Genomic DNA, 21,241 nt, shown 5'->3' with positions numbered 1-21,241 from the left:
ACACACACACACACACACACACACACACACACACACACACACACACACACACACACACACACACACACACACACACACACACACACACACACACACACACACACACACACACACACACACACACACACACACACACACACACACACACACACACACACACACACACACACACACACACCACACACACACACACACACACACACACACACACACACACACACACACACACCACACACACACACACACACACACACACACACACACACACACACACACACACACACACACACACACACACACACACACACACACACACACACACACACACACACACACACACACAATGCCCTGCTCACCTATACTCCTTCATATATTGTCATCTTTACATCACAGTCTCTCTTCCTCTCGTTCCTCCTTTTCCTTAAAAACCTTTTGGCTTAGTGGTCTGGAAGGTTGTGGTGCTTGTTTGGAGCCGTACAGTCTTCAGGTAGGAGGAATACAGCATCAACGGAAGAGGATTTTTGATCATATTATCCCTCTGTGTATCACTTCACTCCGAAGCCGTGATCTTCAGTCCTGGCTCTGCAGTGGCCCCGAATCGCTGCCCTGCTGCACACCCGAGCTTTTTTGCATGTCTGACCAACCTCTTTATAATACTGATTAATAACCTCTCAGCACTGGGACACCCTTCCCATGATGCTCCTCTCCTCCCCTTGTCCTGTGTCCACTACGAAGGCACTGCACAATGCACTGAGGAGGAAGCAGCAGTCTGTTCGCCTGCTTGTGTGTTTTTTTCTTCTTCTGGGGTTGCAGGAGTGCTGAGGTCTCCTGTAAAAGGATGTAAATTCAGGACTGGTAAAAGTGGTGGTAGTGGTGATGGTGTTCATGGTGGTGGTGGTGCTCATGCCGCTGCACCACCTGTGTCGACCCCCCTTCGTACAGCAGCACACTGGGAAGGTCCCTTACCTGCTCCTTCTCCACCATTTGTCTCGGAGCCACAGAGCTCAAAGCCCTGTAGGTTTCCTTGGAGCGCTGCTTGTGTTTGCGGTACGGTGCTGAGGATTGGTGGGGGGGGGTTTGGCTGGGGAGGACCGTGGGAGGGGGGGCGCCTCGGCTTCTCATCACCCTGCTGCTGATCTGCGCGGGGGGCGTCCGGCTGCTGTGTGTTTTAGGAGAGCGGATGGCATGTTTCCCCGAGTCCTGAACTCGCGTACGAGCGGAGGGGTGGAGGCTCTCCGGAGACACGGTGTCCACGGCGGGGTGCAGGCGGCGGTGGGGGGGGTGGGCGTGGCCGTTCTCTGGCTCGTGAGAGCGGGAGCGAGTCTGGTTGGATGGACGCGCCTGAGGCTCTGCCTTCGCTGGCTCTGTGGTGGTGGTGGTGGTGGGGGCTGTAAGGAAAACGTATTTTATTTAAACTGAGAAAAGCAGAATCATGATTTAAATATTGAAAGACTCATCCACACATGTCCCAGGCTCCTCCAACAACATTACATGACATGTCACTTGTTAGACGCTTTTATCCAAAGCGACTTACATACCCAATACTGTGGGCAATCCCCACAGGAGCAATTTGGGGTGAAGAGTCTCAGGGACACAACGACATGCTGACTGCAGTGGGGTTTGAACCTGTGACCCCCTGATCCGAACACCAACGCTCAACCCACTGCACCACACGCCTCCATAACAATAATAAATAATAACAATAAAAGAAAACACAAACTAGAGGTGTCAACGGTAACACTCGCAATTAATCTGGGAACTTTAAAGTGTTAAAAGAAAACATTTATAGCACACAGAGGGGGATGCCAGATGCTCTCCGTGACAGCAGCATTGTTGGTGGTTTAGCTAAGGGCGCAAAATGGTCGGACTTGATGCCAACAATTCAGATATCATGATATAATAAAGTTTTTCAGGCATTTCTTTATTACACCACCATACTATGTGTATTCTGTACGTGTTAAACTGTGATAAATCATGATTATTGTTGTGATTAAGCCGATGGCATTGATTTAATCTACTGTATTGACAGCACTAATACATCTAATAAAGCAGTGCCATAGACATAATGGTGCATCAGTGGTCGGTTTCTGGGCAAAATGTATTAGAATGTTCTGTATGTGAGGCAAAATGTGGCTTTTTCTTTTTTTAAAGGATGTTGCTTTTAAATGTCTTAGTAAAGTTTAATTGCTGTGAGCCCCGCAAAATCCAGTCATTTTGTTGGGGTCGGAAAATCTCGGCAAAGTTATTGCAATTAAAACCAAACCATCACAGAAGTAGGTATTTAAAAAGTTTCTCTTTTTACTGTAACCCTTAAAAATGTTGGATACAGTGAAACGAAATAGTTGTGGGGCGTAGTTTTGGCGATGGAAATCATAAGTCCAAGGCTCCTCCAACAATGTAACCTACAATTTATTTAATATAGAAAAGAAAAAAGACAGTGTGCAATAAAGTAATGCAATAAAAAAGAAATGTGAAATCGAATAAAGTAAAACAATGTACACTTCAAGGTTGCAGAGGAGCAACAATTCTTCCACGGGGCTTCTCAACATGTGCCCTAAACACCCTGGAAAACAAGTGAATAAAAATAACCCATTATGTGCAAATGACTGTGCCCAAAGCATGCCAATAAAGATTTAGTAAAAAGCTCCATGATAGGACTCTGGCAGCTTCTCCTCCTGGGTATAACCCTGACTCAAAGTGACAGGGAGCAGGTTTCTGTTAGCACTTTCCTACCAGGAGCAACATTAAAATAATCACATGTCATCACTGACCCTCAGATCAAGGCTGCTGCTTATTACGCCTAATATTTCCCGTCCCAACAGCCCGTTCTTTACCCTTGAACACTTGATGTATTGTGCCAGCCTGCTCCCAGATGTTTGTACTGGAGAGGAGCGCAGTAGTTCAGTCTAATGGCTTCAAGCAGGTGCCGCAGTAATGAGGGACCTCTGGATGAATCTTCAAAGGCTTACGGTACTCTGTCCCCCCCCCCTCCTCCTCGGTTTAAACCCCTGGCCCCGGTCCACTCACCGGCTCCAAAGCGGGATGTGTAGTTTTCGATGCCTGCCAGGTCCAAGTAGTGGTTCCTGCGCTCCAGGTTCTCGTCCACACAGTGGCGCTGGCAGCCCGGCTGGGTGTGATGGTCGCTGTGGTGGCGCCTGCGGAGAAAAGCCGCACCTATCATTAGGAGGCAGTTCTGGCCAGAGAGGCTCAGTATGGTAGTGTTAGGAGAAAGTCAAATACAAGCGCTTCTTATGGTCAGGGCAGCAGCACAGTGATTGTTAGGAGTGAGATTATGACTGGAAAATCACAGCTTTAAAACTCAAGAGGGAGGATTTGAAGTCTCTACAGGTCCTGCTCAGCACTGTGGAGGTACATTTGGTGAGAAGTAATGAAAGAGTAGAGGACTGATACATGTCCTAAAGCGTGAAGCCCTACTTTAGAAAAAACACTGCTATTTGCCGATTTAAACGAGAGCATCTTCTGATGTAAAAAGTAAAAAAAGTAAAATACTTCATTGTTTTTTAAAGCTCTTAATGGTCTTGGTCCTAGCTATTTATCACCTTAACCTATGCACTGTATAGATCCTCAGGTCTTCTGGTACTTGCCTTTTTAATTATTCCTAAAGTGAAAACAAAGACCCACAGTGAGGCGTCTTTTATTATTACGGCCCAGCTTCCTAGAAGACCTGAGGGCGGCAAAAAGCGTTTATTCTTGGTTGTAATACTATTGGTGTTGTTATTAGTCGTTTCTATTAATATCAAATGAATTTCTTTAACTGTATTCATCTTTATTTTGTGTATGAAAAGTGTTATAGATTTAGATTTGATTAGAATGTTATAATCAAAAAGACTTCTCTTGTCGTATGCACAATAGCTACAGCACAGTTTTGGCCAAGTACCATGCTCCTCCAACAATGAAACATACAATGTACTTAACACATACAAATAAATACAACAGTTAAATCAAATAGTGCAAAAGAAATAATGGTGCAAGAAAAATGTAAAATCTAATTAAAATGACATGTACGATTACAGTTAAAAGTCACAGTGGAATATATATACCTATTACTTTTGTTATTCAAGGCCAGTGTCTCAGACATTAACATAAGTGACATAATTAAAATATATTTGAACAAAAAATAATAAACATCATATCGTTATTTTTCTTTTAGAAGACCAAACAATTGAATCTTTGAGGGGGGGGGGATGTTTACCTTATGAGAGCTCGAGTCTTCTTGTCTGCACTCTTGGGGTCTTCTATGCACTTGTCATTTTTCTCTCTGGGGTGGGACATGTCTGTGTATGTGTGAAAGACAGGAGGCTATTATCAAAGAGAGCTACACAGAGCAGACACACACACACAACCACACACACACACACAAAGACGACAACAGTCACACACGCCTCAGAAGAAAGCAACCTTTGTCTTGGGGTTTTACTTTGAAGATCTATAGAAAAGGAAACACAACAATGCTTCCTCTTATAGGGCATGGAATGAGAGAAGAAAATAAAAAAACATGCCGACTTCAGAAAATGTTTATTAAGGACGCGAGATCTGATACGGTTTGAAATTAGCATGAAGGCAAGCGGCGATGGTTTCAAAGCTTGCTCTGTTTGAATCTCTTGATGGATATTTATAGCCGTAACAAAAGGACGCAAACACACAGGAATATAGAGGAGATATTTTTCTACTTGTTTACAGAGTGAGAAAAGTTAAGTTGCTATATTTTCCCGGCAGCTCTGCGAAGGGGGGGAAAAGGTAAAAAGGGAGCTTTGGAGCAAAGAAAAATGGCTGTGGTTATCAATAGGACTCGGCACATCTCTTAAGGTTTCTTTCAGTGTATTTAAAGGCGCTGAGGGAGGGGGCTTCTCTTAGCTCTGTCACTCCCCCCATCATTAAAAATGAACCCCATTGAGTGGGAGAGATGGAGCGACGCCGACACTGAGAGGAACAAAGCTCTGACAGGCCTGAAGACAACAGACACATCTCAGGGTGAGCTGACAGCACGCAACACAAGGGGGACCCCAAAACGCCCCTTTCTTCTCCCCCACCACCAGAGAGGGCAAAAGTACACACATCGTTTACTCGGGTAGAAGTACAGATACTCGTGTTTCTGGTGAAAGTAGAAGTACTGACTAAACTTCTTTACTCAAGTAAAAGTAAAGAAGTATGGGCTTTGAAATGTACTTCAGTAAAAAGTACCCATAACTAGCAGCTGTTTTAAAGAGTACCTGACCTCCCTTTATATTAACAGAACAATAATGTCATTGTTAGCTAATGAATGTTTCCATGCTGAACAACGGCAACATGACAACGTTTCCATTGGTCCCTCTTCTTTAGAGAAGACCAGGAAATGATGGATACACGGATCGTGTTCAAATCAATAGGCACGCAATGACTCTAAAGAATAATGATCACGCACCAAACACACATTCAGACTAAAGGAACCAGCTGTTTGGAGAATGTGAGAAGTAGAAAGTACAGGTATTTGAGTTCAACATGTAAGAAGTAGAAAGTACAGGTATTTGGGTTCAACATGTAAGAAGTAGAAAGTACAGGTATTTGTGTTCAACATGTAAGAAGTAGAAAGTACAGGTATTTGTGTTCAACATGTAAGAAGTAGAAAGTACAGGTATTTGAGTTCAACATGTAAGAAGTAGAAAGTACAGGTATTTGGGTTCAAAATGTAAGAAGTAGAAAGTACAGGTATTTGGGTTCAAAATGTAAGAAGTAGAAAGTACAGGTATTTGGGTTCAAAATGTAAGAAGTAGAAAGTACAGGTATTTGGGTTCAAAATGTAAGAAGTAGAAAGTACAGGTATTTGTGTTCAACATGTAAGAAGTAGAAAGTACAGGTATTTGAGTTCAACATGTAAGAAGTAGAAAGTACAGGTATTTGAGTTCAACATGTAAGAAGTAGAAAGTACAGGTATTTGTGTTCAACATGTAAGAAGTAGAAAGTACAGGTATTTGTGTTCAACATGTAAGAAGTAGAAAGTACAGGTATTTGTGTTCAACATGTAAGAAGTAGAAAGTACAGGTATTTGAGTTCAACATGTAAGAAGTAGAAAGTACAGGTATTTGTGTTCAAAATGTAAGAAGTAGAAAGTACAGGTATTTGTGTTCAACATGTAAGAAGTAGAAAGTACAGGTATTTGAGTTCAACATGTAAGAAGTAGAAAGTACAGGTACTGTATTTGTGTTCAAAATGTAAGAAGTCAAAGTAAAAAGTCGTCAGAAAAATAAGTAGTGGAGGAAAGTACCGATACCAGAAAAATGTACTTGAGTACAGTAATGAAGTATTTGTACTCCACTACTTCCCACCTCCCACGCCTCCGCCCACTGTGTTGATGTGAGCGTTACCTGCCGCTCCCTGAGTACAGCTCCTCCACCGCTGGCTGGAATCTGGAGCCACGGACAGCTTCACCCGGAGCGTCTTGCTGCTGCTCGGGGAGTGGTTGACGGAGGCGTCCACCACCTCATAGATGGTGTGGAGCAGGCTGGTGATGTCCTGCAGGAGAGGAGAGGTGGAGGTGAGTTCAATCTGGGCTTTTTGATGCATAGCTTCCATTGAGTGATGGCGTGTTTGATAGGCTACAAAAATGTTGGAATATTACAGAAAAAAAAGGATCTGCAGCGAACACATGATTATGATACAAACACTTTTAGTAACGCAGTATCATCTTCACATATTAACACCACTTTTATGATTTTTTAAAGCATAAATTACATTTTCAGAGATAAAAATCTAACATTTGGCTAAAACTAAAACTGCCACCGATAAGCTAAAGGTGGCTAATGTTCGACGTAAAGCCTCATCATAGAATGCTTATTATTATTAGCACATATAATAATCTAAATATGATATTAAGATGCTATTCATGCCGTTCGGTGTACTGTTTGGGAACTGTGAAAACAAGACGGTTTAATCATAACTTGATCAGAATCATATGTAGTGTAAATATGTGACGTTGGTGCATATTTAAAAAGTAAATGAGCTAATTGGAGACTATTCTTATCACTTGAATTCTGGATTTTTGTGCATTAAAACTCTATGATACGTGTCTCGCTAGTGAGGAATTTAAACAAGTGCCTCCGTCAACAGCAAACGGAGAAACTCACTGAAGTCAGAGGTTTTAGGTCGGCTTTCCAAGTTGAAGCGTTCAGACGGGGTTTAAAGAAGAGTTAGAAATTCATAAAAAGGAACGTTGTCTTGGTGGTAGCGGCAGAGATTAATGGAGATGTCAAGCCTGATGCTAATCCTGCTACACACTGCACTTCCCTTATTCCTCGATGTCTCCCAAATGAGTGAAATTACACCTGCACATGTCTACACCTTCAAATACATGTATATATCAACTCAACCACACTTAAAAGCACATTCACATGCAAAAAAGTGATACCTTGCTCACTTTTTAAACAAGCTAACTTGCCATATTTGGATTTATTTGCACATTCAATACTCTTTTTTTGCACGTATGGATGTTGTTGGGACCAATCTGGATAAATAAAGGTTTGAAATGAAATGTTGTTCTACCCCATACTGAGATAATGACTCCCTTTTGGGTAATAGCAACTGTGCTGGATGTTTTTCTAGCAAACCAAAACCTAATTGTCCCTTAAAAATGTCACCAGGCGTGGATGCAGTATCCTAAATCTCATTAGTGCTTTACTTTAGAAAGTAACACAGCTTCACCATAAAAGCTGCTTTGACAGAACTGCTGAATTAAGCTTAGCACACAGAAACCCTAACAGCATGATTTGCACTGAATTCTTAGGGACCGGTTCCACTTATTGGTTTAAAAAATATATACAATAAAAGCTTCCCGTGTCATTTCTGGTTCACTGCTCTTTTTTTTATTTGGAGAAGAAAGCTTTTCTTTCCCCCTCCAAGCCGCTGCCTCACGAGCCATGAAGCCACAGGCAGTGCCAAAAACACGGCAGCTCCAAAAGCACAGAGGACAGCTCCAGTCTCTTTGCGCTGTTTCAAGTGGAGCTCAAAAAACACGGGCCTTTCTGGATGTTCTCTCAGATCTGTATCAGGCAGAGTCACACGGTAACTCTCAGGAGCAGAGACATGTCGCTGGATTCAGTTCTGAGGAGGGAGGTTACGTTAGAGGCACGTCTGTACTCGCTTTCTTTTGGGGGTGTGGGGATGGGAGCATTTGCGATCCAGGGGGACGTTATTGATTCATTTCTGTACCCAAACAGAGGGGTGTTTTCTAGCTTTGAGCTAATAATCCAAAATGTTGTATATTGTTTAATTGTTGGTAATACATTTAGGTATTGATTCGTTCTTATACCAAAAAAGGAGGGTGTTTTGTAGCTGTGAGCTGCTATTTGAGAACGTTTGTTGATGCAATCAAATCAACAGCTTTTATGATATTACACGATATGGATATGATAAACTGATGTTTTGAGATGTTTAAATGTTTTGTTTATTTATTGGAGGCAACCTGCTCTTAAATTACTCTACTTACAATGTTTGGGTGAAATCAACTCCAGATGAACTCTCTCAACAAATGATATCAGATTTGAACCATGTGTGCTGAATAATGGTTGCTCGTTCTAATTTTGACTTAAGAGAAGAACAATAAAAAAAAAATGGGTAAACCAAAAATGTCCGTTGTCTGTACAAAGTTTCTTATACCTTATACCCTTGTCTGTATACTTATCTGTGTGATCATTTATCCATCAAAGGTTTATATACACAGGTAAATCCAGGTCCTTACCTCTCTGGTGACTTTGCCGTTGTTGTCAAAGTCGTAGAGGGTGAAGGTCCACTCCTGCCGGTTATCCTCCTCCACAGACACCGCACACTCCAACTCCTGAAACAGCACAGACATCAACTATCAGTATCATCCAGTGTGTGTGTGTGTGTGTGTGTGTGTGTGTGTGTGTGTGTGTGTGTGTGTGTGTGTGTGTGTGTGTGTGTGTGTGTGTCCCATCGCCCCAGTTTCATCCAGAGGAGAGGTAATAAACGTCCTGTTGGCTGTCGACACTCACTTCAAACTGGATCTGTTTCTGCAGCCCTGCGGGGGATTGGCTGCCCCTCTGCTGCATCTTCTCCTCCACACAGCAGCTGCCTGTCTTCTCCGGGGGTAAAGCCACTGCAGCGACACACACACAGACACACACAGACACACACAGACACACACACAAAGATAAAAGTCAGAGCCTGAGGATGGGAACGTTGGGCGCAGTCGTAACCTGAGGATACAGTATGTCGTCGCCTTCAAGTGTTTCTTGTAAGCTTCTACTTCCCAGTTCGGCAGCCGCAATTAAGATGTGTCACACATTCAAGTGCTGCAGGTTGGAAATGAACCCACAGTCAAACTTCTCAGCTTTTGTCTGACAACATATTTTTATATTAATATCACCCGTATGAATGCAAAGTATATATTCTCAAAAGGCAGCAAAGGCTCTGTTCTGTCAAATATTGAAACTTGCAAATGTCTATATTTGTAGGCTGCTCAAGTGTGCTAAGCTTGTAGGAAGTACTTCAAGTGTTTGTGATTATGAGAACACCCAAAAGGTGAACAAAACAATTGTCAAATTTGACACTGATCTAAAAATGTGCCACTTTGTCTCTTTTTAGACCTTTTCGAGTTGGCAGAAACTGCACTTAAATTAAGTCTGGACGATATATAGTAGGGGTTGACTCTTGGTGCCTTCACGATGATATCTTTGATCGATAATCATCAGTAATATCCATATAACGACTAAATGCGTGACTTATGCAGCTTGTAAAACCAGGTAATGATGACAAATGATATCCTTACATGTCATTCTTGAGTACATTTAGCTAATTATACTTAATAACTTTAACAAAGCAGGACTTGTAACAGAGTTTTTACGGTGTGGTATAAGTACTTTTTTAAGTGTAGGATCTATATACTTCTTTCACCATTATATAGAATACAACCAAGTGTGTTCACACTGAGAGGGGATGTGAAACATGAAACTGAACATGAATATGAGGTGGCATTGGGATATAAATGGTGGATTGGAAACAGCGTGTGAACATCAAAAGGCTTATGGAAACCTCTGAGAGCTCATCACGTTATGGAATGACATTCAGCGTAAATTACCATCCAGACGCACGGTAAAGTCAGACGGTCCGGAGGGAGGACTAATCCGTCACATTGACTTACTCTCAGAGACGAGACGACTGACTTCCTATTCCATACAAGTCAATTAGCTGTTTTACTCTTTAAAACACAGATTCAGGATTCAACCTGAGAACATCCTGGTGACAGGCAGTGATGTAAAGTAATACATTCAATTACTCACTTCGAGGTACTAGTACTTTAGTTTTTTCATTTGACTCTACTTTATACATCTATTCCACTACATCTTGGAGGCCAATATTGAACACGTCGGCTATGACAGCAGCTTGAATTACTTTACCACACCGTTTTTTTTGCAAACGATGGGAGTTGTGCTTCTTAATATACCTCTCCATAAAAAAAGCCTGTGCATGTGTATTCATACAGTACCTTATGTGTATAGGTCCTTTGCATGTGTGTAGTATTTCTGTCTTTACAATGAAGTGTTTCTACTTTTACTCAAGCAAAACGTCTGAGTGATCGTTCCCTCACTGGTGAAGAACTGAATACTTAACACTACATTTTATAAGCCAAGGAAACATGTGAAAGGATGCTGGCTATTGCACTGATTTCCCGATAAGATACATGATTTGATATCAATTAATTGAAGGATATTCAAGTTACAATACCAATATTGCTTGGACATGAACAAGATTATTAGAGGACTGTAAGTAAACCTGGTTTATAATCAAATGTTAACATAAAGAATTGAGCCCCAAAGCAGTTACAATAATGCACTTGTGTATATATTCAGTATATGATCTTCTCAGTTGTGTACTTTCTTCTCTGCAGCGAGGCATTTGCCTTTAGGGTTGGAAGTAAGGGTGGAAAATCTATTTTATAAGCCCAGCCCTACCTATGTGTGCCACTGATGAGAAAGCATCACCGCTGGATTTCACAGCCCTGTATTTGTATACAATCAGAGTTACTCTACTACACTGTGTCGTGAGGGGTTAATTCAACAGTATGTTAATGCCTCAGTTAATGGAGGTGTATTTTTGGATTGCACTTTATTTAGGGTAGTCTAACCTGGTGGACAGAAATAACACAACGTCTGCTTCGATGTTTTAGTTTCAGCGCTGGATGTCGGCCCAGACTTAACGCCACCGGATATCCTCCTCTGCTTTGAAATCCAGCGTTTGTTTGACACCTGAAACCGCGGATACACACGACATGAAAGTGAGATTTAGGAGAGGAACACGTCGGCTCCTTTGCAAGCTTCGATCAGTTACAGTGACCCAGACACCTCCCTGCTTCAACCCTATATTTATGTTTATTTTCAGAAGCGTGTTACAGACTTTACGCAACCACAAACCCTGTATTCTTTCACACACAGTGACGTCACGAGCTACCCACAATGCAACACGCGCCATATAAATATATAGAAATGCGCCATTTTCCTGGAGGTGCTAATATCCTGGAAGTGCAAATATAAACAGCTAGCTAACGTAGCCAGGCAGAGCGCACTAGGTTTTTTTTCTGAATTAACGACCGAAGAAATCGCTGCATGTCTTCGGATTACATCTCTGGACTTGAGGGGTGTGCTCTAGGTCGTTACCAGCGTAAACTAGAGCTGTGTCTGTGGGTTGTCCGATTGCCCTTACAGACTGCCTGCAGATGTATGGAAAAACGACAGTGGCCTTCGTCGATTTTGGCTGCATCTACGTCTAATTTCTGGAAACACCAGGTGAATACCCCGCTTGTCACAATAATATTATCCTGCCATTGCATATATGTGGTATTTTAGAGTTGACTAGATATTGATTAAGGCAATAGACTATGATATTCAGTACAGGAAGCTTAATAACACCTAGACGGTGTACGGCTGCTTGCACCTCGCGTAAAACGGCGCAGACCGGAAGTACGGTGTCGCGCTCGGCCCAATACCCGTATGTGTGTGTGAAAGAATGATCCACCTCATACAATCACAGTCAATCTGCAGATGCACTTGGTCATTATATCCATATTATTCATCAGTATTGATATTGAATTTGTTTTGACCTATACCTTATGTAGAAACATGAGGTCGTAAGTGTGTTTTCGTTTTGTGAAGATATTCTGTGAAAGCAATAAATATTGTCGCTCAAGGGATTTGCTTAAATATTTGTTGATATTTGATTATTTCTTAATTGTCTTGCACTAGTACTTTGAGTACTGTGTCTCAGTTTATCAAATATTACGGTTTCTTTCAAACAGTTTATACAAGAACAGCTTTTTAAGAGTTGGTATCATTGAATCTTTAAAAATTAAAAATAATTTTCTAATAGTTTGGAGTAACTTACATTTTAATTTATTTTATATTTGTCCACATTAGCTACTTTTACGTTTAGTACTTTAAGTACATTTTGCTAAATATACTTCATAACTTTGACAATGCAGGACTTTAACTTGTAAGACAGTATTGTTACAGTGTGGTATTAGTACTTTTACTTGAGTACAAATCTGTTGGACACAACTCAATTTTTTTTTAATCAAAATGCCAATTTGGTCCAAAGAGCAGCATTTAGTTTTGAGTTTCAAACTGTGCTTTAATTTAGTATAGTATTACATAAAGTATACTCACAAATACTCTAAATACTCCCTTTAAGCTCAGTGTATTTGAGCCGCATATATTTATTTAGAAAACTGCGGGTTCTGGCGCACCTGCATCATCTAAAGCCAGTTGAGTAGCACTTGAAATGTTTGGCTCTATGAAACCTGATGTACTTATATGATTCTGTTTTCTTCAAGGTTGTGTCTTCCTGGTCGAATGTACTTATTGTAAGTCGCTTTGGATAAAAGCGTCAGCTAAATGCAATGTAATGTAATGTAATTTACTCAGCCACCTCCATGCTTTATCCTCATATACTATAAATGTGCCTTTTTTAGTTTCGGATGAGCATCCCCCCCACTTCTTCCTCATCCAATCACAGTCCTGCAAGCCGCACACACACCCATGAACACACACACAGACCATACCCCTCCTCCGCCACACTTTGAAGTTTCCATCTCAAACCTTTTGGAAGCAGATCAGACCGGCTATAAAACAGAATCACTAATTAATTAAGCCGAGTCAAATCTGAAACACTGTTTGTTTGCTCGCCAACGCAGCAGACACAACAGCCCAATTTCTTTCCTCCCGATCCAAAGCAGATCAAAGCCGACCTGTCTCATCCAAAATGCCAAAAATGAAAGGCATCATCCCAGGGAGCTTTTACCAACTTTTTGGAGAGGAGCAGCATTCGGGGTCCCGCTGTTTGATCATCGGAGGTGCTCAAAGGGAACATTGTGTGCGAGGGCAAATCTGTTCGGTAGCAGGCTCAATATGGTGGAGAGATGCTTATCTCGGAGCTAATGAAATGCCGGGAGGAGTAACAGTAATCTGCTATCACCCTCCTCTCCCTTTGCCCCCCCCCCCCAACACAGACATAAGCCGACTCTTTATGAGACGAGCCGAGCGGATTGGCTGAACATCAGATCTGAGGGGCGAGACGAGGGCAGCAACACACAAACACACACACACAAACACACACACACTTGTACACATACGGTGGAACGTAGTCAGCATGGGAAAGCTGCCACACTGTGAGCTATCACACTCAGCTTAGCTAGGCTACTGTTTTACACAAAAGTGGCCTGATTTTGGGGTGATGTTTTTTTTTTCTTCTGCAGGTATATGTATCCTTGGGCAAGATATTACACCACAAGTCAACGAGTGTTTGAGTTTCTGAGCAGGCGGCACCTTGTACTGTATGTCGGCATCTTCATTCATGTGTTTGAATTGTTGAATGCAGACGAATGTAAAACGCTTTGAGGGGACATTTTACAAATGACTTTCATTCAATATTTACTTTCTGAGCAAGGCACTTATATCAATACTCATGTTGCCACTTCCTGACTGGCAGCATGAGACTCTGCCTTGTGGCCCAAATGTAAATAGGGTTTTTGATCAATCCATTTATTTTTGGAGATACGGATAGACATGACATTTTATAGACTACATTCCAAGGTTATTCCTTTACATGTATTTTTTGTCAATCCAAATCCCAAATGTGTATAATACTTCATTATGATGTAAAACAGGGAATTAAAAGAAATGTCAGAATTTCTGAAGGTTTAAAAGACAAAATAGCATGTATTTATATACCTCTAAAGTAAACTACTGTAGCCTGAATACAGCCTGATGAATCAAGAACTGCTGATCAACTTCAATGTCACTCAACTTTGTCAACAATTTCAAAAGTTGGATAGCAACATTGTGTCGCATTCCCTCTCACAAAAACCTTTATTTCGCCCTCTTTAGAGTTCTGGTATTGTCACATTTGTCTTGCTCGCCTTGCTAGCTTTTAGAGAACAAGTTTGCCGTGGATACTTAAACGTGAACATTTGAGTTTTATTTAGAAAGTAGATATCGTGGAAAATGTGGTGTTTCCAATAAAGAGATTTGTCTTTTAATCACTGAGAATAAATACAATCTGTCTTTAAGGGAGGAAAACCTTGTTCCAGACTTAAAATGATATTATACTCAATTTTTCCGTCGCGTTATCTCTTGTCTCTCTACTTTGTCTACTACCAAGTGAAGTTATTTTTTGCCGCACTTCCAAATTCTAGGCTGATCTCTTGCAACTCTTCATGTCTGCCTTCGCCTCACGTTCAATCCTGCCTTTGAATGGGAGGGAGAGACTTTCTCCTCCTGGAGCTCTTTAATCCAGGATCACATCACATCGGGGGAAAAAACATGGGGGAATGGAGGCACTTTGCCGAGCACCACGGGGGGAAGGGGCGGATGAAAGGATGAGGAGGTGGAGAGGCGGGAGGGAAGGTAAAGGGACTTCATCAGCACATTGTTGGGGCTTAGAGCATGGGTGTGGAGCAGAGGGGAAAGGACTGCAAAAAGCACCAGGAGGGCAACTGCAAACAATGTTTTTTATTCAAATAAAACAAAAATAAAAGCTACATTCTGAAAGATTTTCTTAGCTTTCGTGATAGTCTTACCTTCTAGACGGTAGTGTTCATCACCAATCCTCTGTGCACATGCTTCACCCATAGAGTCCTAGAGAGAAAAATACAGAAGACATAAATCACTTTTTCAAGTCATATAACAGAGAAGCATCATATTTTTGTCACATAAAAATAAACCTCTTTAACGATGCAAATCCACAGCAAGGCTTTCCAACACGAATTGACATGCCCTCGAAATCAAAATTATAGCGTTTATAAATCTATATATGAAGTTTGACAACTGTACGCTGAGCCTAGACAGCAGCGGAAAGTTCTAAGAGGATGGTAATTGTAGGACTGAAACAAAACGAGCATGAGAGCGGCAGACAGAATGATTGTAAAAAAGAAATATCTAAATCGCCGCCGTCCAGCAGGGAATTCTGGGAAAGACGGACGGTAGTAGGGTTATATTGGTGGTTGGATATCATTGCAGTGATGCGTTCATAGACTTGTTTTTAACTGTTTTCACGCGGGCCCCCTCTCGTTCTGTTAGTGCATACCACGGAGGCTGGAGACATGTGATCCCGGGCTTCACTATGGAAAAGTCCGGCTCAGGTATCCATGCGGCATTACAGTCATCTGGCCGAAAAACCATTACTCACCGGCTGACAACCACACATACATGCACACATCCGCTTGCATGTAGTCCAACACATACACACACACACATTTAAAGACCCAGGCCTGGCTTCATTTCAAAGCTTTTCATGCGCCCAAACTACCACAAAATGTTTCTGTCAGTCATTAAAAACTAGATCAAATTCACACAGACTCTGAGACGGGACATATTAACAGCATTCTTATCAAAGGGGTAGTTTAACACTAATATTGATGATTGATGCTCATAAAATATCTGATCTGAGCATAGTAGCTTTTGTGTTAATGTGTGTGTGTGTGTGTGTGTGTATGTGTGTGTGTGTGTGTGTGTTAGATGTGAGGCTGTGACAGCGTGAGTGGGGATTTCTGTGTAATCCAGAGAGGTAGAAGGTCAGATGGTGTGATCCTACCCTCCTCAGACGGACACAACGCTGTGTGTGGCCTAAAGATGAGAATACAGCCAACCGCTGGACTAACTGTGTGTGTGTGTGTGTGTGTGTGTGTGTGTGTGTGTGTGTGTGTGTGTGTGTGTGTGTGTGTGTGTGTGTGTGTGTGTGTGTGTGTGTGTGTGTGTGTGTGTGTGTTGTAAAGTAAGAACACAATTATTGTTCCCTTGACAAGACTGAGCTGCTCTTCCTTCCGGGAAAAGATTGTCCCACTCTTGACCTAACAATCAACATCGGCACCTCAGTTGTTTCCCCGACTCAGACTGCAAGGAATCTGGGTGTGACCCTAGATAACAATCTGTCCTTCACTGCAAACATCGCTGCTACAACCCGTTGCTGCAGATACACGCTTTACAACATCAGGAAGATACGTCCCCAGCTGACTCAGAAAGCGACTCAGGTTCTGGTCCAGGCTCTCGTCATCTCACGCCTAGACTACTGCAACTCCCTCCTGGCTGGTCTACCTGCATGTGCCATCCGACCTCTGCAGCTCACCCAGAATGCAGCGGCTCGTCTGGTCTTCAACCTTCCTAAATTCTCCCACACCACTCCGCTCCTCCGCTCCCTTCACTGGCTTCCGGTAACTGCTAATATCCACTTCAAGACACTGGTACTTGCTTACCGTGCTGCGAATGGATCTGGCCCTTCCTACATCCAGGACATGGTTAAACCGTACACCCCAGCGCGTGCACTACGCTCTGCATCAGCCAAACGACTCGCTGCGAGGGGGACCCAAGTTCCCATCGGCGAAAACACGTGGGTTTGCTATCCTGGCTCCAAGATGGTGGAATGAGCTCCCCATTGACATCAGGACGGCAGATAGCTTGCACACCTTCCGGCGCAAACTGAAAACTCATCTCTTTCGACTCCACTTCGAGCGATAGAATTATTAACAAAGCACTTTTATACTAATAAAGGACTGGCTTATCTAAAGCCAGTTGAGTAGCACTTGAAATGTTTGGCTCTATGAAACCTGATGTACTTATATGATTCTGTTTTCTTCAAGTTTGTATTTTGTTGGTCGAACGCACTTATTGTAAGTCGCTTTGGATAAAAGCGTCAGCTAAATGCAATGTAATGTAATCTTTGTTAAAACCTTTGAAACATTCATTAGAGACATTTAATACCAATAAAAGCTTTATTCATATTTTCTTAACGTATTTAAATGCAGATTCTTTAAAGACTTTTTAAGAATCTACCAGACTCCTTTAAACAATATATTTGAAGTGGCAAATGGTGCAAACAAAAGCCCCATGACCCAGTTGTCGTTTTTTACAAAGTTAACAAACAAAAAAGAGATAAACGACAAACCTTTCATTTTTTTTCTTTTCATTTTCAGTCTTTATTTCGAACAGATTAAAAAATAACAAATAAAAAATAACAAATGTGAAAAACAGAATACCGTATTGTTATAATACAGTATTTATCCACATTCATGGTAATATTTGTATATTCAACAAAAAAACTAAAAAAGTCTTCATATTAATAATAATAATTATCAAACCTTTCAAACTTAAATTTATATGACTGCGTTATTTTACCAGAACGAACCAATTTTGCACATTTTTCAGCTAAATTGATGGTTCAAATAACCAAGACATCAGAAGGAAAGCAGTGTAATGGTAACAATGGGTAATGGGTGGCTGCTGAGTGACCCTGTAGTACCTTGGCACATTAGTCTGGTCAGATATTTGGCTACTAAACAACAGTCTCGTGTTTACTAAGTGATTATTTTTTTATTTCTGATACGAAGTGGACAGAAGATTGTGTGTTTCAGTTTGTTTGAAATCATTCAACCTGCTTTGGACCCTTTCATATGAGACAGCTGTCACAGGTTAATCACTGGTTGTCCCCACTAACAGAACAATTCCACATATTTCACTGATAAAACCATATCAAATTACACAGTGACAATAAAAAGACACGAGATAAAGTTACACGAAGCGTCGTTTTGGCAACTGTAGCCTCATTTACCAACAGGGAAAATATTACATTGGGTTTTTCCCCCATGTATCCTCAAAGAAAAATAAAATCACACCACAATTAACATTCCTTCGATACCTCACACACAAAGACACATCCATGCAGGCACGTACACACACAGCATCTTGAATGTTTTACTGTTGTTTTGATGAATGTTCCAAAATCATGAGGGGTTAACCAAGAACATGAGAAAACGAGGGAAAAGGAATGTACTAATTGGTTGTTGTCTGTGGTGATGGATGGGAGCCGTATTATTAGTCCGCTAGGGTTACTCTGGGAGTTGCTCTGGTCAGTGTAAAGAAAAAACACCACATGCTTTTTTTACTTCACACAAACTTCCTTTTTTCCTTCCATGCAAAGTCGTTCAAGGCTAAATAGAGATGTATTCACGGGGCAAAACGTATTTATTCCCTATGTTATTTTTATTTACCGTGTGATGTATCTAACATTTCTCCATGCAGCCTCATAAAGGAACTTAACGGGTGTTATGTCAGGTATACAGCCCAAATATGTACATCAAAATACTTGGACATATTTGCTAAAAGTGGCTAGGGCTGTCCCGAATACCATTTTTCGGGCTCCGGATATTCGGTAGTAATCAGCAGCGGATATTCGGTGGGCAAACGGACTATAAGCTTTAAACACAAGTCATGTGCACGGAAATGCTGTTCAACCATTGGTCAGACATTAAGGGGGGGTAAAAACGCAAATCCCGGCATTTTCTACCGTAGCCTCCACCATGGAGCATCTGCGGGTTATTTTCATGCTGCTGTTAATCTGGACATCATATCAACAGATTCTAGTGGACGGGGCGTATGATTATACAATCAGACAACGTGCGATAAAAAACATAACCCATATGAGAGACGTTCTGCAGTAAGGAGGGGCGTTTCACCGACGACCGGTGGCTCTGACTTTTATGTATAGTTGACGGAGCATTTTTACTTTACACGACACTGTTCAACACTTCACTTTGCTTCACTCTTTCGATAAAGATTTTGAAGACATCCGCGTTCTTGTGACGCGTAAATACTACGCTTCCTATGTTTTGGTGCGGACTGCGTTCACGCCAGAGATGAACCGCTCCAGAGTTCACTAGCAAGCGGTCCGAGACCACCTCTTTTAAGCGGACCAGAGTCCGGTTGTTTAGTTCACACCAGAGGTCTCGGACATTCACACCGACCCAAACGAACCGCACCAAGCGGCTGAACGCACCAGGGTTCGATTCAACCGGACTAAACAAGGCTGGTGTGAATGCGACCTAAGTCTGTAACGTTTTTGTTTTTTTAAACGAATATCCGAATAACGAAGTTGAAAACCGAATAGTAGACCAACGACCGAATACTCGGATACAACCCTAAAAGTGGTCCTATTATGATTTTGGGGGTTTTCCCTTTCTTAAATGTGTGTTATATAGCGGTCTTCGCTCTGCAAAGGCTAAAACTGACCCACTAATACCTCATTCACACCAACGCAACTCCGGTTCAAGCTCCGTGCTAGAGCTTTTCAGGTTCAGAACCGGTTCTTCGGTTTAGCTCCGGCTCTTTTCACACCGCCCAGAGTCCGACTGGTGCTGCGTCATTGCGTCATCGTTTGCATCATGACGTAACCGTTTGCGTGCCTGCTTCATAAAGCCAACGGAAACCCCTCACAGCTGACACCGACAACAACAACAATGGCCGATTGTGCTCCAGCTTCCTCTGTACCTCTTCGGAAGACCAGATTCCCAGTAGGAAGCTGGTCTCTTCAGTGGACCACTGCTGCTTGTTAAGTTTCTCCATCGTTGTGTACAAACTGGATAAAATGCCGGCTTTTTGTTGTTGTTCAGGAGTTGATCCCGCCCCTGCCCCGCCTCGACGTAAGCGTGACGTATGTGGTGCTTTTGCTCTGGCCGGACAATTGTTTGGTGCTCGAAATTAACCGGATTCCGGAGCTAAGAGGCTGCTCCGCTGCGGTGTGAACAGGAAAACCCGGTGCTTTTTCAAGATCCAGCTTCGAACCGGCCCTGAAACACCGTTTCAGTCTAAGATCTCTAGATTTTGGCTTTGGCTGTATGGGTCAAAAGATAACATAAAAAATAAGGAATGTTGGTATCTGAGTTTCCTGTGTTTCCACCAGCCGATTGGTCAGAGGAACAATGGGGAACATTTATCTGCCCTGCTCCAGAAAAAGGCAGAAGTAACATTACTAGCCGCACCATTTAGACCTATGTGAAAGAAAAGTGTCTTAACCCGAACATTCAATCACACGAATGACACACTTCACTCCTGATAAAGAAGGATTGACAACATTCTTGGTCTTATGAATAGGACTATGTTCAGGGTGCAAGCCAAAGTGTCCAAAATCTGATAAATTGGTTTGTGTAAATGTGACTATTATCTGCCTTTTCATAACGGTGCGAACAGCACATGGAATCTGATCTCTCCACTTCGGAGTAGGCCCACTTTAATACATTATCCTCAATCTGATACAGGGCTTTTTGCAATGTGACCCCAGTCCAAACAGACATATCAGATGTCTTCATAGAAGCTCTTAAAATCTGTTTCAGTCAAGATATTCACTTTACAATCCCACCAGTCCAGGCTCCAATTTCACAACCACACACACACACCTCTGTACAGAAGAAGCAGCCATTATTTAAAAATATCTTTCTTCTCAACCATGTTATCATAGGTTTGGGAATTTGATGGTTTCCCTGCACATGAACTTGTATATTAAACTGCAAACACCGACTTCAGTGGCCATTTTATGTTCGTACGACAGCGTGATGCGTGGGACGTCTTTGTTATGGTTATTGGTCAGTTAAAGACCGTGACACACTGACACATAGGGCTGCTCGATTATGGCAAAAATCATAATCTCGATTATTTGGGTCAATAATTGATATCACGATTATTAAAAACGATTATCCATTTACTTTGAAAACATCAATTTATTGGAGAAAAACAATTTGAACAGTATGTTTTTAACAGTTGATTACCCTGAACTTTAAGTATAATTCAACTGAAAAAAAAAAAAAAAAAGAAGTAATAATAATAATAAAAAAATAATCGTTTTATTTCAATTACGTTGTTTTCGTAATCGTTGCAAGCCATAATCGCGAAAATATGATTAATTGAGCAGCCCT

At 41.8% G+C, this 21,241-nt stretch overlaps 1 protein-coding gene across 2 annotated transcripts in view; it reads right to left on the bottom strand.

Moving 5' to 3' along the window:
• Positions 1-241: 241 nt before the first annotated feature.
• Positions 242-21,241, bottom strand: part of nkd1 (NKD inhibitor of WNT signaling pathway 1) — a 40,157-nt gene continuing 19,157 nt past the window's right edge. The window contains exons 4-10 of one of the 2 annotated variants that reach the window (XM_034220772.1): positions 15,083-15,140; positions 9,006-9,109; positions 8,732-8,827; positions 6,363-6,510; positions 4,214-4,295; positions 3,028-3,155; positions 242-1,388 (exon numbers count right to left, since the gene is read on the bottom strand). In XM_034220772.1, coding sequence (XP_034076663.1) covers positions 847-1,388; positions 3,028-3,155; positions 4,214-4,295; positions 6,363-6,510; positions 8,732-8,827; positions 9,006-9,109; positions 15,083-15,140 — 1,158 coding nt within the window. In that variant the 3' untranslated portion in view covers positions 242-846. The remainder of the gene's footprint in view (positions 1,389-3,027; positions 3,156-4,213; positions 4,296-6,362; positions 6,511-8,731; positions 8,828-9,005; positions 9,110-15,082; positions 15,141-21,241) is intronic. The other variant, XM_034220773.1, reaches the window with a different exon arrangement.

Source organism: Gymnodraco acuticeps, unplaced genomic scaffold (genome assembly GCF_902827175.1).
Source record: "Gymnodraco acuticeps unplaced genomic scaffold, fGymAcu1.1, whole genome shotgun sequence".
Taxonomy (NCBI): Eukaryota; Metazoa; Chordata; class Actinopteri; order Perciformes; family Bathydraconidae; genus Gymnodraco; species Gymnodraco acuticeps.
This window is presented reverse-complemented; position numbering and strand designations above follow the sequence as displayed.